This window comes from Camelina sativa, chromosome 14 (genome assembly GCF_000633955.1).
Source record: "Camelina sativa cultivar DH55 chromosome 14, Cs, whole genome shotgun sequence".
Lineage (NCBI taxonomy): Eukaryota > Viridiplantae > Streptophyta > Magnoliopsida > Brassicales > Brassicaceae > Camelina > Camelina sativa.
In genome coordinates this window covers 433,537-448,151 of record NC_025698.1, presented here as the reverse complement: position 1 = coordinate 448,151, position 14,615 = coordinate 433,537, and the positions used below count along the sequence as shown (strand labels likewise).

General features: G+C 35.3%; 4 protein-coding genes and 1 long non-coding RNA gene across 9 annotated transcripts in view; 1 reads left to right on the top strand and 4 right to left on the bottom strand.

Moving 5' to 3' along the window:
* On the bottom strand, window positions 3-1,337 carry LOC104743107 (3-ketoacyl-CoA synthase 1-like; the record flags this gene model as incomplete). The annotated part of the gene is made up of 1 exon (XM_010464224.1): window positions 3-1,337. A coding segment is annotated over exon 1 (1,149 nt), but the record flags the coding sequence as incomplete, so codon positions are not given.
* Window positions 4,688-5,343, bottom strand: LOC104738679. The gene is made up of 3 exons (XR_759803.1): window positions 5,231-5,343; window positions 5,062-5,136; window positions 4,688-4,973 (listed from the first exon to the last, which is right to left on the bottom strand). It is a non-coding gene; the product is annotated as an uncharacterized LOC104738679 (long non-coding RNA).
* On the bottom strand, window positions 5,352-9,560 carry LOC104738680 (CBL-interacting serine/threonine-protein kinase 9). The gene is made up of 14 exons (XM_010458868.2): window positions 9,237-9,560; window positions 8,777-8,839; window positions 8,562-8,633; window positions 8,240-8,347; window positions 8,054-8,134; window positions 7,882-7,935; window positions 7,638-7,763; window positions 7,470-7,559; window positions 7,233-7,358; window positions 7,025-7,132; window positions 6,804-6,920; window positions 6,661-6,717; window positions 5,604-5,678; window positions 5,352-5,515 (listed from the first exon to the last, which is right to left on the bottom strand). Exons 1-14 carry the CDS (start codon window positions 9,426-9,428, stop codon window positions 5,438-5,440), a joined length of 1,347 nt encoding a protein of 448 aa, XP_010457170.1. The 5' UTR covers window positions 9,429-9,560; the 3' UTR covers window positions 5,352-5,437.
* On the bottom strand, window positions 12,341-13,869 carry LOC104743106. Its single transcript, XM_010464223.2, has 3 exons — window positions 13,720-13,869; window positions 12,811-13,473; window positions 12,341-12,725 (listed from the first exon to the last, which is right to left on the bottom strand). Exons 1-3 carry the CDS (start codon window positions 13,867-13,869, stop codon window positions 12,585-12,587), a joined length of 954 nt encoding a protein of 317 aa, XP_010462525.1. The 3' UTR covers window positions 12,341-12,584.
* Window positions 14,170-14,615, top strand: part of LOC104738677 (GRF1-interacting factor 2) — a 3,392-nt gene continuing 2,946 nt past the window's right edge. Inside the window, exons 1-2 of one of the 5 annotated variants that reach the window (XM_010458864.2) lie at window positions 14,170-14,269; window positions 14,407-14,539. In XM_010458864.2, the coding sequence (XP_010457166.1) occupies window positions 14,459-14,539 (81 nt within the window). In that variant the 5' untranslated portion in view covers window positions 14,170-14,269; window positions 14,407-14,458. Of the gene's footprint in view, window positions 14,540-14,615 lie in introns of all 5 variants that reach the window. The other 4 variants (XM_019236379.1, XM_010458865.2, XM_019236380.1 and 1 more) reach the window with 4 other exon arrangements.

Below are 14,615 nucleotides of genomic sequence, written 5' to 3'. Positions count from 1 at the left end.
ATCGGTCCTAAAGTTGTGATGTTTGTCTTTAGAGCGTCTCCCGCGACAGACATGAGCTCTCGAGCTAAAGAGACACCGATTGTTCCTCTCTCGTCTTCCTTCTGGTACACGCAATTGTAGTTCTTGTCGTCTGATCCTTTATGTGTTCGAACGACGTTGACCAGCGAGTACTTTGACTTCTTCCGGTCTTGTCGGCGGTTAGAGAGGAGAATCGCGGCTCCGCCCATCCGGAAGATGCAATTGCAGAGAAGCATTGACCGGTCATTTCCAAAGTACCAATTTAGGGTTATGTTTTCCGTGCTCACCACGACAGCGTAGGAATTAGGGTTTGCTTTGAGTAGATTGTTGGCGAGATCGATTGAGATTAATCCGGCGGAGCAACCCATTCCTCCGAGGTTGTAGCTTTTGATGTCTTCTCTCATCTTGTAATGGTTCACGATCATGGCCGATAGAGACGGCGTCGGATTGAATAAGCTGCAGTTTACAATCAAGATTCCGACTTCTGCCGGTTTAATTCCGGTTTTCTCGAAGAGGGAATCTAAGGCTCCGAACATAACGGCTTCAGCTTCGGCACGTGCCTCCGACATATTCAGCTTCGGCGGTTTTGAGGTAATGCCACGTGGCAGATAAGTCTCGTCTCCTAAACCGGCCCGGCTCGAGATTCTTTGCTGGAACTCAACCGTGTCTTCTGTGAACGATCCATTTTCCTCCGTCATCGTCAAGAACGAATCCACAGATATTTTCCGCTCCTCTTCCGGTTTGTAGCAGGAGAAGTCAACTAGATAAATCGGTTTAGACCGGTTAGCCACGTAGAGGGTCAAAACGAAACAGAGGAAAACCAAGCAGGCGAGTCTCGTCGCCCCGTCGAGTTGAACCGCCTGGTTAGACCAAAGCTCGGAGAGCGTATCCAACGTTAAACCGGTTAGCTGAACCAGCACGGTTCCGGCTAAGGGAAGAATGATAAGAAAGAAGAGAATGGTGGTGAGGTTGCAAGAGTTGTGAAGTCCAAGCTTCACGTATTTGAGCTTAACGGACGTTAACAAATCCGGCAAACGTCTACGGATTCTTATAACGGCCGATGATGAATCTCGAAACGCCATCTCCGCCGTTAATCTCTCTCGATCCATTTCTATACTATTTGTTCTCTCCATGATCAGTACAGCTTTGGGTCGAAATATTTTAAACTGGAACCAAAGGTTGAAGGACAATAATGTTAATGATTAAACGCTACACAAATTTGGAGAAAGAGAAAGAGAGAGAGAAAACGAGAATGGAAATTCTAAAACAGGTGAATTAGGAGGATTTTGGTGAAATTAGGGCAAGTAGGGATGGAGAGATATATAGAGTTGCTATTAAGTGCGAGAAAGAGAGATAAGATATAAAAATAAAAGAAAAGATGGAACAATATTCAAATTTAATGGTGGGTGGTTCCGAGATACTACTATTAGCTCAACTACTTACATGGGACCTTGATATTAAATTAACTAGTCAGATTATTTTTGTCATGTTTTGTTCACACGAACAATGCAAGTTATAAATGGAGTAACATTTTCACAAAAAAGTCTAGCAAATTCCAGCTGAATCTCATAAGTCATATGGTAGATCATAAGTTGGGGTTTCATACATCAAATTTAGGCATCTAACTTTCTATTATTGTTTATAACCTAATTTGTTATTCAGAGACAAGTCTACTACTATAATTTCTCATTAACCCATAACTTTCTATTATTGTTTAACCTTCATTAGCATAGCAATTAGCAAGCGTATATGTGTATACAAAATCGAGTGAGAGAAATTTCGGGGATGATCAATCGAATTTATATAATCTGATACAATATTTTTGTAGTATATTGTAGATTAAAAGGAAGAAACGTGTTCGAGAAACGTTTCTTTCATTCAATGAGAAGCGTTTGCTGTCCAATTTGCAATTACAGTGGTAGACGAAAGCGTGTCCCCAATAATCCAAGTTTGTTATTTTTTTATATAAGAATGTATCCCTCATGGATACAAACTCCTTATTATGGGCCATGGTAATTTCATAATGAGTTATATACTATTATTACCTACCAATATTAGCACATTTCGATTTATTTAATTTTTCATTATATATAATTATATTATATAATTATATATATACCATCCATATTAGCTGTTCCAATATTGTTGTCATTATCAATTTATCAGTATAATCTTGCTGTCTTCATTAAGACGTTGATGTAACAAATTATTTACCATATTTCTTTACAAAATAAAATTATAAAGAAGTCATTAATGCTGGGTTTGTATATTTATTTTCAAGTATTCTGTTATATATACATTATAAAATTGATTGTGTCAAGATGTCAAAAAATGGACCTCAGAATCTCAGATGGGGGTAGTTGTAGTCTTGTAGCTTTATCAAATGATCGGATTTTAGGTCTAAAGTGGACTCAAAAGCAAATAGTGTCTGTAAATATTTCTAGTATCATAACGTAGCCAATCATTTATAATTAATATCTTTGGATCTTTGCTTATTTTGCATCTTCTTTCCATTTTGATAGAACTTTTAATATATGCAAAAACAAACCAACAAAAAAAAACATTCCGTATATTTCGTGCGCTGTAGTGTGAAAAACTGAAAATCATTTCAACCAGCAACATATTAGCGTAAGAATACCAAATCTACATTGTTATCTTACTATCTTGACATATTTAAAAAATAATTAAAACAGGTACCAAAAAGAATACTTTTTCTCTAAAGAATGTTCCAAGCTATCGATTATTACAAAGACAAAAAAAAAACACAGTAACTCGATACATATTAGGAAATTACAGAGAAAAATACAACATCCAACGACGTCGTTTCGATTAATCGTGATACACGAAACACATGTTTCGACAGTACGTACCAACTCTCCAACTTCAATATAAGAACGATCCAGGTCATTATCATATGCTAATAATACATATTTTTAGCTTTATGTGTATGCATGTACAGTATAATGACCATATGTAAACAGTGGAGAACTAATTAATACACAGATCAAATCTAAGTATTAATTTGTAAAAAAAAAAAGGGGTAATGATGATATTGAATGGTGGACTGGTGCCCATGTGTGGACTTAAACCAACAATTAATGTTGGTCGGCTTAATACCAACTAACTAGAAACCAGTCCGTCATCAATGTATGAATGTATGTACACATATTTTCACAACTATACAGTAATCTAAAAAAGGACTAATAATTTAAATGGTTGCAACATAAATAAACGATATAGACCCTGTATTAAAAATCCCCGCCTAGATTATACTGTGCAAAATCGCTAGGTCCATCATCTCCACCTCGATTAATGATTAATCCCCGCCTAGCATCGATTATCCAATTATGCCCATCTAATTTGATTATAATCTGTCTAATCCGATTATTTCCCGCTTAATTATGTATTTACCGATTATTTTTAAAGCTAAATATATATATTTTGTTATTTAGACATTTAAATTAAGAGTTTATGATGTTTTACAATAACTAATGTACAAAATTTTAATGAAAAATCATAAAATGTTCTTTTAAAATTATGTTTTTATTTTTATGTGTGTTTACGGTAATTTTAAAGGCAATATTATAGTTTTATATTTTATTTGATATTTTTTTTAACATGAACAGAATTATTCATATATTTAATACTATATATTTAAATTTTATTATTAATTTAATAATATAACCCTAAAACTAGTCTCCGATTAATTTCCTTTTAATCCCCGATTTTCTTTTTAGGCGCTAGGTCCACCCTAACCGCCCGACTAGCACCTAACGATTTCTAGAAGATGACTTAAAACTATCGATAAAAGGGTTTATTTTGGCCGTGTAATATCATATGCATAGTACTGTAGTACTTAGTACGCTGAATGACAAACAGATGGGTAGGCTTTAACTCCTATAAAAAAAAATGAATTACTCCTTAAATTAACTTTTTAATTAATATTTTATTTTTAACGATTAAAGTAGATGATACAGTGTTTGTTTGAAAACCATTTAAATGGATAATACTGAATCACAGTACTAATCTATTACACAACACGACGAAAATGTTAACTGATTTTCTTTTTATATCGACTATTATAGATTTAGATATTGTGCTAAATTGCTAATACGCAACCAATTTATCTGCTACACATGCTTCTGTTGCCAAATCATAGTCATCTGTTTTGAAAAATTTATGGATTTAGCAACAAAGTAGCGACAAATTTTAAGGTCTTTTATTCGCCACAATTTATTTCCAAGTTTTCATCATTGACAAGGACAATTTATAGTCTTATCATTGGCTATATACAACATTTTTTGTTGTGTGTGTAATATACATCTATAAAACATAAAAATTAACTTTTGGAATTGCAGTTTCTTAACCAATCCATTATTCAAAAAACAATCTAGATTCACACTTTGTCCGTTGTTTTCCAGTTAATTCATTTTGTTGCCTGTCTTAATTATGTTATCATTGTATTCCATATCGGTATTGTCATTGTGAAGTGTGAATCGTTGCCACTTGCCAAAACGGTAGCCTTAAAGTGACAATATTGTTTCAACTATACTCGATTAGCGCAACGATCCCTTTCATTTTTTGGATGTTTGACTAATTTAACTGTTTGACTTGGACGTTTGAGTCAACCATAAAATAAAAGTAACCGAGTTTTGAGGAAGATCGCATATGGCTAAGGCTAACCCCTATGGATATATAATATACCTCCATATAAGCCCACTTCTATTAAGTTTGGCTTTTTGTTAGCAATATATTCCATTTTTTTTTTTTTTTCAATATATTCCAAATTTGCCAACTCCAGATTTTACTATTCATTATACAAGTTCAACTTTAATTTTTTTAAAAATCTGAATTGATAAACAACTTGTTATTATATCTTATCGCTTATGTTCTTCAGAGGCTGCATCAGTATTCCAGACTACATCCTTTAATCCAGATGAGAAGTTTTTGTAGAACTGCAAAACATAATTTCAAACATAAACCAATGATTCGAGATGTTAACCGGATCTGAACCGGATAAAGATTGAACTGAAACATTATTACCTTATGAAACTCGAGGGTATCGCCGCCGGTTTTCCTAAGCTCTACCACATGCAACGATGGCGCAACTTCAAACACCTATTAAACCGATGACCAAACCAAAACAGTTAGATAAACAACAGTATTCATCAAACCGGAGTGTTGTTATCACCAAAACTATCTTTCTTCTTACCTCTGTAGCTACGGAGAGCTGACCTTTACGACCACTTTTGTCTCCTTTCATTTTTATCTGCGATTTTATCAAACAATGTTTTATAACGTTGGAGCCACAAAGACATAATTTGACACAGAGNCCAACTCCAGATTTTACTATTCATTATACAAGTTCAACTTTAATTTTTTTAAAAATCTGAATTGATAAACAACTTGTTATTATATCTTATCGCTTATGTTCTTCAGAGGCTGCATCAGTATTCCAGACTACATCCTTTAATCCAGATGAGAAGTTTTTGTAGAACTGCAAAACATAATTTCAAACATAAACCAATGATTCGAGATGTTAACCGGATCTGAACCGGATAAAGATTGAACTGAAACATTATTACCTTATGAAACTCGAGGGTATCGCCGCCGGTTTTCCTAAGCTCTACCACATGCAACGATGGCGCAACTTCAAACACCTATTAAACCGATGACCAAACCAAAACAGTTAGATAAACAACAGTATTCATCAAACCGGAGTGTTGTTATCACCAAAACTATCTTTCTTCTTACCTCTGTAGCTACGGAGAGCTGACCTTTACGACCACTTTTGTCTCCTTTCATTTTTATCTGCGATTTTATCAAACAATGTTTTATAACGTTGGAGCCACAAAGACATAATTTGACACAGAGAAAATCAAGAAGACGAACAAAACCTTGTAGTTGTCTTTACGGACATTGAAGCCTAATGGCTTTGCTGTTTCTTCCATTTTCGACATTATCTCACTCGCAGATCGTTGAGACGTAAACCGTGTCTCTTTCTTCACAAGTTGCTGCAACAACAACAAATAAAAGAACAGCTTTAGTTAGACTACCCCATATATGCTTATGATATTAGACAATCGAAACATATAGTAAGTAGAAAAAGAGTTCGTACGGCTTGCTTCTCAAACAAGTTCTCAAGACTGAACTCTCTTGAGCTAGAGATAAGTTCGAAAGCGTTCATGGATACCGGTTTCTCCTTCTTCTCTGTCACAAGACATTCCTATAGTAGCAGAACAACAGAGTAATATAAGTTACTTTACTTTAAATGAACTACAGAGAATATTGGGAAAATGGCGGTTGTTTTTTTTTACCTTGGAGTTACTGAAAGCAGCGTCAACATCATCTATGGTTATGTCCTCATCATCTTGATCAAATGATGGCGGTTTGTATCCTTGCTTGAACCATTCATCTTCTAGTAACTCTGCAATACTTATTCTCTGCAATATAGAAACAAAGAAAAAACAAAGTATTGTTAAGCTCTTGCGCATTTAAGACCATTTGATCTTAAAGTTGACAGCATCTCAAGTCANAACTTCAAACACCTATTAAACCGATGACCAAACCAAAACAGTTAGATAAACAACAGTATTCATCAAACCGGAGTGTTGTTATCACCAAAACTATCTTTCTTCTTACCTCTGTAGCTACGGAGAGCTGACCTTTACGACCACTTTTGTCTCCTTTCATTTTTATCTGCGATTTTATCAAACAATGTTTTATAACGTTGGAGCCACAAAGACATAATTTGACACAGAGAAAATCAAGAAGACGAACAAAACCTTGTAGTTGTCTTTACGGACATTGAAGCCTAATGGCTTTGCTGTTTCTTCCATTTTCGACATTATCTCACTCGCAGATCGTTGAGACGTAAACCGTGTCTCTTTCTTCACAAGTTGCTGCAACAACAACAAATAAAAGAACAGCTTTAGTTAGACTACCCCATATATGCTTATGATATTAGACAATCGAAACATATAGTAAGTAGAAAAAGAGTTCGTACGGCTTGCTTCTCAAACAAGTTCTCAAGACTGAACTCTCTTGAGCTAGAGATAAGTTCGAAAGCGTTCATGGATACCGGTTTCTCCTTCTTCTCTGTCACAAGACATTCCTATAGTAACAACACATGCACAGCAGAGTAGTATTAGTTGCTTTACTGTAAATGAACTACAAAGAATATTGGGAAAATGGCGCGGATGGTTTTTTTTTACCTTGGAGTTACTGAAAGCAGCATCAACATCATCTATGGTGATGTCCTCATCATCTTGATCAAATGATGGCGGCTTGTATCCTTGCTTGAACCATTCATCTTCTAGTAACTCTGCAATACTTATTCTCTGCAATATAGACAGAAAAAAAGAAGTATTGTTAAGCTCTTGCACATTTTAGACCATTTGATCTTATGGTTGACACATCTCAAGTTATGCATTCATGTAAGAGGTGCTTACGGTTACAGGGCTGGGTTCGAGAATACGCTTAATGACTCTCTTGGCACCTGGAGAGAACCATGGTGGGCAGCTAAACTCAGCCTTGCATATCTGAAGTACACCAAAGATGAGATTAAAAAAGTACTGAGGAAAAGTAAGTAAGAAGAAGCAGAGGAAGAGAAAATTTACACGTTTGTATAATGTCATGAGATTTGGCTCATCAAAAGGCAAGTAACCAGCCATGAGCACATATAGAATTACACCACAAGACCAGATATCTGCTGCTGCTCCATCATAGCCTTTGTCCGACAAAACCTGCCCACAAATCCAACAAAAATGCCCTAGAAATTAGAGCCTACATATGATTCTATATTTGGAGCGTCTACAGAACACTATATACTCTGCTTTTTTAGTTCTGAAAGTAAGTGTATACCTCAGGAGCAACGTAGTTAGGTGTTCCACAAGCTGTATGAAGCAAACCATCTTCCTGCATTCAAAAAGAATAATGGTTAGAACACTTGATTCAAACTGATATCTAGGTTATTTCAGTACAAATTAATTGCCAAGTTTCAATGATGTCCACTTGAAAAATCAAAAGGCATTACCCGAACTTGCCGTGAGAACGCGCTCAACCCAAAATCAGAGACTTTTAAAACACCATTTGCATCAAGGATCAGATTCTCAGGCTGCAGCAAGCAACATATCACATAGCATATGAAACTTGAACAGGGTGAATGAATATCATAAGGCAGGAGCTAAGAAGAAGGTACAGAAGAAACAAAAACAAAGACCTTGAGATCTCTGTGGTAGACCCCTCGACTGTGGCAGTAATCCACAGCATTGACAAGCTGCTGAAAGTATCTCCGAGCTTCATCCTCCTTAAGTCTTCCTTGTTGCGCCTATGTATGATACAAATCCAAGAATAACATTAGTAAAGAACAGATGAATAAACAGACAACATCTTGACCCTATATATTTGTGAAGATAAATAAAAAAGAAAGTAGGAAACTCTAAGTTTTAGTCATTAGAACTGATCTTATATATACAGGGACATCTTGCTAGAACTGTCAATTTGTTACAAAAATTTTCAAAGAACAGTGTTTGGAGTCTTACGATTTTATCAAATAGTTCACCTCCATTGACAAGCTCAAGAACGATATAGATCTTCGTTTTGCTAGCCATAACCTATATCCACACAAACAGAACATAGAGGTGTCGTCTTAAGATTCAAAACTAATATTAGCATTTAAGGATTTTTTTTTTTAAAAAAAAAAAAAAAAAAAAAAAACAAGAAGAAGAAGTGATAAGCTTCTTCAATATATATATACCTCAATGATTTCAACAACATTTGGATGTTTAATAAGTTTCATCGTCGATATTTCTCTTTTAAGCTGCACAACAACAACAATAACAACAAGAAAAAGGAAACTGCCATTATATATATGCTCTAATTAAATCTTCAAGATCTTGCTCATAACAAAAACTAAATCTTCTTCAGATGCGAGCCAGTTTCATCAAAACAAAATCTAGTCTAGTTTAAACAAAATCCATCGCAGACAACAGTCAAATAAATTCGATTTTTTTTATAGTAGTATTTTATTTATTAAACTCTAGTCAATCATTAATCAACCTAACACTGTACTAATAGTATAACGTAAACACCTACCTAGGACATTGTAGGTCCCTAATCACGAAACTAAACTGTTCTTTAATTATAATTATTAAAAAATAAAAATAAAAAATCCGTACGTGAATTTCGTTATGTATTAAAGCAACACACGAACGAACCTGTTCAACCATTTTGTGACGGAAGACCTTATCTCGGTCGAGGATTTTGATAGCGGCTAAATCACCGGTGACGGTGTTCTTGGCGTATTTGACTTTAGCGAAGCTTCCTTCTCCAAGAGTTCGTCCCATCTCATAGTTCCCAACTCGCGTCCTACTAGCCGGCGCCGTCGCCTTCCTTCTGCTCCCGCTCATTATATATATATATATATATATCACCGCCCGAGTAAACCACCAAAAAAAAAGAATCCGATGAACGAATGAAAATCTCTGGAAAAAAAATGTGATCCTCTTCTTCTTCTAGTGGCTGAATGTAAGGCGAACGAGAGAGGAAGTGGACGAGCCAGAGATTTAATAGGAGCGTCTGTGATTCACGCGCTTCTTCTCGCCACGTGTACCCCTTATATAAAATATATTATTTTCATGTTCCGCGTCCATCCCGTGTATAGTATATGTTGAATCGTACTTATTATAAATGTACGTTCATTCTCCTATCAATTCATATAAATTCCACATATTTTGTGTGTCTCTGTGTTGTGTGTGGTAAATATATATCTAGAAACCCCAATCTTGTTTTAGTTCGGTTCTTCTCTACTCATGCTCAAAGTTAAATGTTTGAAGTTGGAAACTATCTATATGATAATTAAATCTATATGATTAATCTCCCCCTTATTGTTTGGTTTATCATACAAAAAATATGTAACGGTTCTAGACTTTGATTATAAAGACAAAAAAAAAAATAAGACAACTGAAATAGTTGAACTTTCCATGTGAGTAAAGGTAATCTGTGTGACCCCCACATCACATATATCCTTCCTGATGATAAACTCAAATGACACAGAATGTGATAATGTTTTTCTTTTTCTTCTTTCCTTTTTTTTCTCTCTCTCTTAATTTCTTATTTCTTTTATATATTATAATGTTTTTGATAAATTATAGAATACAGCCAAAACATGCAGAAAATAAAAATGTGGCTGACAGTGAGTTAGTGAGTTACTACTAATAATAATTTTTTTTTTGAAATATTATTGTTACGAACAAAAGAAAAAAGAAAAATGCAATAATGCAAACTGAACCACTCAATTCAATAATTGAGAGTCTGTTTTAAATATTTTTCTTTTAAGTTAGAGTACAATAATATCACGTCACCATCATATGATAGCAATTTCATTATGTTATCAACTTGAACTTCTTCATTCCAGATTTTGTTTGCTTTCTTTCTTATATATATATATATATTTTTTTTGATTTTCTTATAACTTTTTCGGTTTGGATCCGTTTGAAGTACATGTACTTATTGATTCAGATAAGACAATAGTATTATTAATGTATAGCCCATTAAAGCTTAAATGGCCCATTAACATTGTTAACCTCTTTAGGGCCTAACAAAAATAACACTGTATTGTTTTTGCAACTAAATTTGCGAAGACAAATATAATCAAATTTGATACTTAAAAGCATTATTTGTATGACATTCTATATTGATGATAGATTCGATTTTTTTTTTTGTCAAGACAATAATTCTTCTTTTTTATGCTTCCACCTCATTCGTTGAAAAATCTTAAACAGAAAATGGTAAGGGACCTAATTGTTTCCTCACATAGTTTGCTTTCAGGGTTCATTATTTGTCATATGAGTAATGAAGTTAGATATATTTATACGTATAAATAAGTAGAGTCGGGTCAGATTGTGTTTCTTATTTATCTTTATATATGTCAATAAAAATTGATACAAGCATATAATGTCTTTCAGATTCAATCGTGAATTTGTACAAATACGTAACTCTGCTTCGCACCACACGGCACCGTTGGTGCCTTGCCTAATCCCTTCCCCACGTTTCTCTTCGCCTCGTAACAGAAATGATAATTTTAGAGTACTCTAAAAATTAGAAAATATTCCATATAACTATATAAGTATATACTTCGCTAGAAACCCGATACATACCAAATTAAACCGGGTCTAATCTTGAAATTATAGTTTCTAACCAACCTGCATGAATAGAAACCGGACTGCATATATATAGAGTTACTCATACACTCAAAAGATAATATTTAATCTACAATATCTTTTCTTTCACTTCGCCAAATTTCCCAGCAAAGAAAGTAATAAAAAGCCTGAAATTGAATCATCACTACTATTTGTTTCGATTCTCTAGCAGTCTTGCTAATGAGCCACGAAAGCAACATGAATTTGAATACGAATATGAAGACGAAGACGAAGACGAAGAAGGAGAGGAAGGGAACGTCTTCAATGGTGTTCTTATATTTGATGACTGTGAATATATGTGGAGGATTGTTTCTAAGTTACTGGCTTTACAAATACCATCCCACAAATTCTCATCTTTGGATGGTTCCTCTTGGACTCATCTTATTCATCACTCCCGCGTTTCTCTCTCTCGCCGTTTTGATCTCCGATCTCTGCGACGACGATGATGACCAAGTCAATCTCCACCTGAACCAAATCTCGGTCATAATATAGAAGTTTTGATTTTTTTCGTTGTCAGTTATTTGGTATTAATATGATCTAATATTAATTAACTGACTCCGTAGAAAAAGGTAGACTATATTTGCGTGGTTTTATGGTTTAAGTTCATAAATTTTCCACCTTAATTTGCGAAACATTTGATACTTGTACGACAAGTTATCTTACAAGTTATAGTTATTAAGACTCTACAGTGTAACAGATGTTATCTTTGTTGACTTTATTAGGAAGATTTTTAAGAAAGGCATTGAACTTAGTGATAATCATGTTAAATTTAGTCAATACATCAATCAGTTGTAATTTTGATACTGCCTTTGGTCTGTAGAACTACAAGTCAATTAAGAAGAGAGTATTTGTTCAGTTTGGAGTTGTTATGTTGCCTGTTGAGTTTGATTGCTTCGAGTAGAGAAGAGATTCAAAAGATTCTAAGAAATGGTGACAGGTTTGTAGAATGCCACAAGGATGAACTGAGGCAAAAACAACAACAGATTGCCACTCGTAAGCCCTCATATTACAAAATTCTGAAACCTGTTTGTAAATCTTCATAGTCTGCCTCCCCTGTTCTGTTTAAAGAAGACACATTCTCACACAAAAGCTGTAGAGAGACACAAACAGAGTGGGCCAGCTACTTACAAAAGACACATTCTCTTCTCTTAACATCAATATAAGGGGATATGAAACGACATTGTCGTCTATATCTCAATACAAGTTTACTAGACTGCTAAAAGGCAGGACAATTGTTACCAAAAAGATCTACATGCATCAAAGTCTCATAGTTTCTTTACACTACTTCAAAAGGTTACTAGCATTTGTCTTAACGTTTGCTATCACTGCCTCATTTAATACTTCTATAGCGAAAGGAGTTACTAATCACATACGTACCATCTTTCTCCACTTGTCCTTAAGATCGGACGAGCTACGATTCACGTGGAATACACCTTCTCCCATCTCCAGAATCTTCTTCCATGGCATGTTTTTCTTGATTATTTTTGAATATTTTTCCACTCCCACCTATCCAAAATAAACATATACTAAGAATTTAAAGCTAAAAGTAGATTGTAAGACAAGTGGAGGTAGAGTGGTGGTGGTTTTTTACCATCAACATCTTTTCTTCTTCGACTGTCCAAAGAACCCTTTTTGGCTGATCATTAACAACAACAGAAGCTTCTCCGCAAGCTTTCTCCATATCAATGAACTGATCAGCTGATTCGTCTAAATGGAGATTTAGAGCCTTAAGCTGCTCGACAGCTTTGCGTATCTGATGGAGGTTCTCATGTAGTTGCATTGGTAGTGTTTTATCAGAGCCATCCTCTAGTTGAACGTTTTCTCTCGCCATGGCTATAACTCCACTCTTCAGCTCAGTATCGGACATGTGAGCTGAAGAGTGTTCATGTGCCTTTGCAGCTGCAACAGCCATGGAACTAGTCGCTTGATATTTCAACCAACAATAGGGACAGTATGAGGATGCAGCAGGATCTTCTTCACAATCAAGCTCAGCACATTTCATGTGAACAGCGAGAGGACAGTCCTTCCCAGAACAAGGCACTACAGAATCGTCTGCAAGATCGCATAGTATACAAGCAGTAGACAGCTCAGAGCTTGTGCAAATCTCATAATTCCAAAAGTTGCCCTTCTTGGGAGGCACATGAACATAAGGGAAGATGTTTAGAGCAGATTCGAAGTCATCATCACAGTAAACGTTACAATGTTCATTGAGCTTCTCGCTGACAGAGCCAATTTCTTCAACAGTTTCACCTACCTGAGAGTGAACAGACACAACGGAGTATGAATGAATAAGAGAACGTTGAGGCAAAGTCACACAAAACAAGTCACAGAAGTTAGCAAAACAGACAAATCAGGCTCATCGAAGAGCAATTAAGACCGAATCGAGCTCGAATTCTACATGAAACCAAAGCTATAAGCAAATTTGACTAACATCTAGGGCTGGATTCGAAATTTTTTGAAGCTAGAATGAAATTTTAAGGGTTGTAAAGGAGGCGCTTACGGAATGAGGACTGTCGAGGAGAACGATACTAACTTCGTCAAGCTGTGGTTGATTTTTCTCGACTATGATGATCTCATCTTCGAGACTACCTTCGCCAAGCTGGGGATGATTCTTCTCGACTCTGATCTCATCTTCGATATCTCTCACCATCTTTTTTTTTTTTCAGATCCGGATCGAAAAGTTTGAGAAAACTCAAAAGGTAAAAGTGAGAAATTGAAATTACGAATGTTTTAGAGGGAGAAGAAAAAAGAAGATACTGTGTGTTTCCGTTAGAGAGGGGACTCTGTAATGAAGTGACTGTGTGTGTCAGTCTCTCTCTAATTTAGGCGAAGAAAGAAGACTGTAGCAAGGCCTAAATATTTGGGCCTTATAATCTTACGGCCCAATATGTGTGATTAAAGAACTCAAAACTTTCTGATTTGCGTAAAAGGTTTTGGTATATCAGTTTCCTTCTTCTGATAATAATAAATTTGGAGGCATTTTTTTTTGGGGTGATAAAATCGGAGAGAGAGAGAGAGAGTGAGGTGCGTCGACATCCAGGTGAATCCAAGTAATTAAATTTGCAGGATTTTATCTTCTTTAAATACTTTTTTTGTTGAAATCTTCCTTTCCAATTTGCCAATTTCTCCGTGTGGTTTGAAACTTCGAAAGGGTTTTTTTTTTTCTTCGGGGGAAACACGGAATTAGGGTTTAGGTCATTTTGGTTGGGTAAAGAAGAAAGAAGAAAGAAGGAAGGAAGATGCAGCAGTCTCCGCAAATGTTTCCGATGGTTCCTTCCATTCCTCCTACTAACAACATCACTACCGAACAGATCCAAAAGGTTCCTTCTTTCTTCTCTTTCCCTCTCTTCAATTGTTTCTTTTTAGTGTGTTAGCAAGCTTCTTTTTTTTTTTTTT

What these genes read in the sequence shown, in the direction of transcription:
- LOC104743106 (XM_010464223.2), bottom strand. Translation starts at nt 13,869, where the DNA reads ATGGTGAGAGATATCGAAGATGAGATCAGAGTCGAGAAGAATCATCCC. An exon ending in TCCTCGACAGTCCTCATTCC is followed by an intron (nt 13,474 to 13,719) that starts GTAAGCGCCTCC and finishes GTTCACTCTCAG; the next exon opens with GTAGGTGAAACTGTTGAAGA. An exon ending in AAGAAGAAAAGATGTTGATG is followed by an intron (nt 12,726 to 12,810) that starts GTAAAAAACCAC and finishes TATTTTGGATAG; the next exon opens with GTGGGAGTGGAAAAATATTC.
- LOC104738680 (XM_010458868.2), bottom strand. Translation starts at nt 9,428, where the DNA reads ATGAGCGGGAGCAGAAGGAAGGCGACGGCGCCGGCTAGTAGGACGCGA. An exon ending in ATGTTGTTGAAATCATTGAG is followed by an intron (nt 8,634 to 8,776) that starts GTATATATATAT and finishes GTGTGGATATAG; the next exon opens with GTTATGGCTAGCAAAACGAA. An exon ending in ACTTGTTTGAGAAGCAAGCC is followed by an intron (nt 6,921 to 7,024) that starts GTACGAACTCTT and finishes TTGTTGTTGCAG; the next exon opens with CAACTTGTGAAGAAAGAGAC.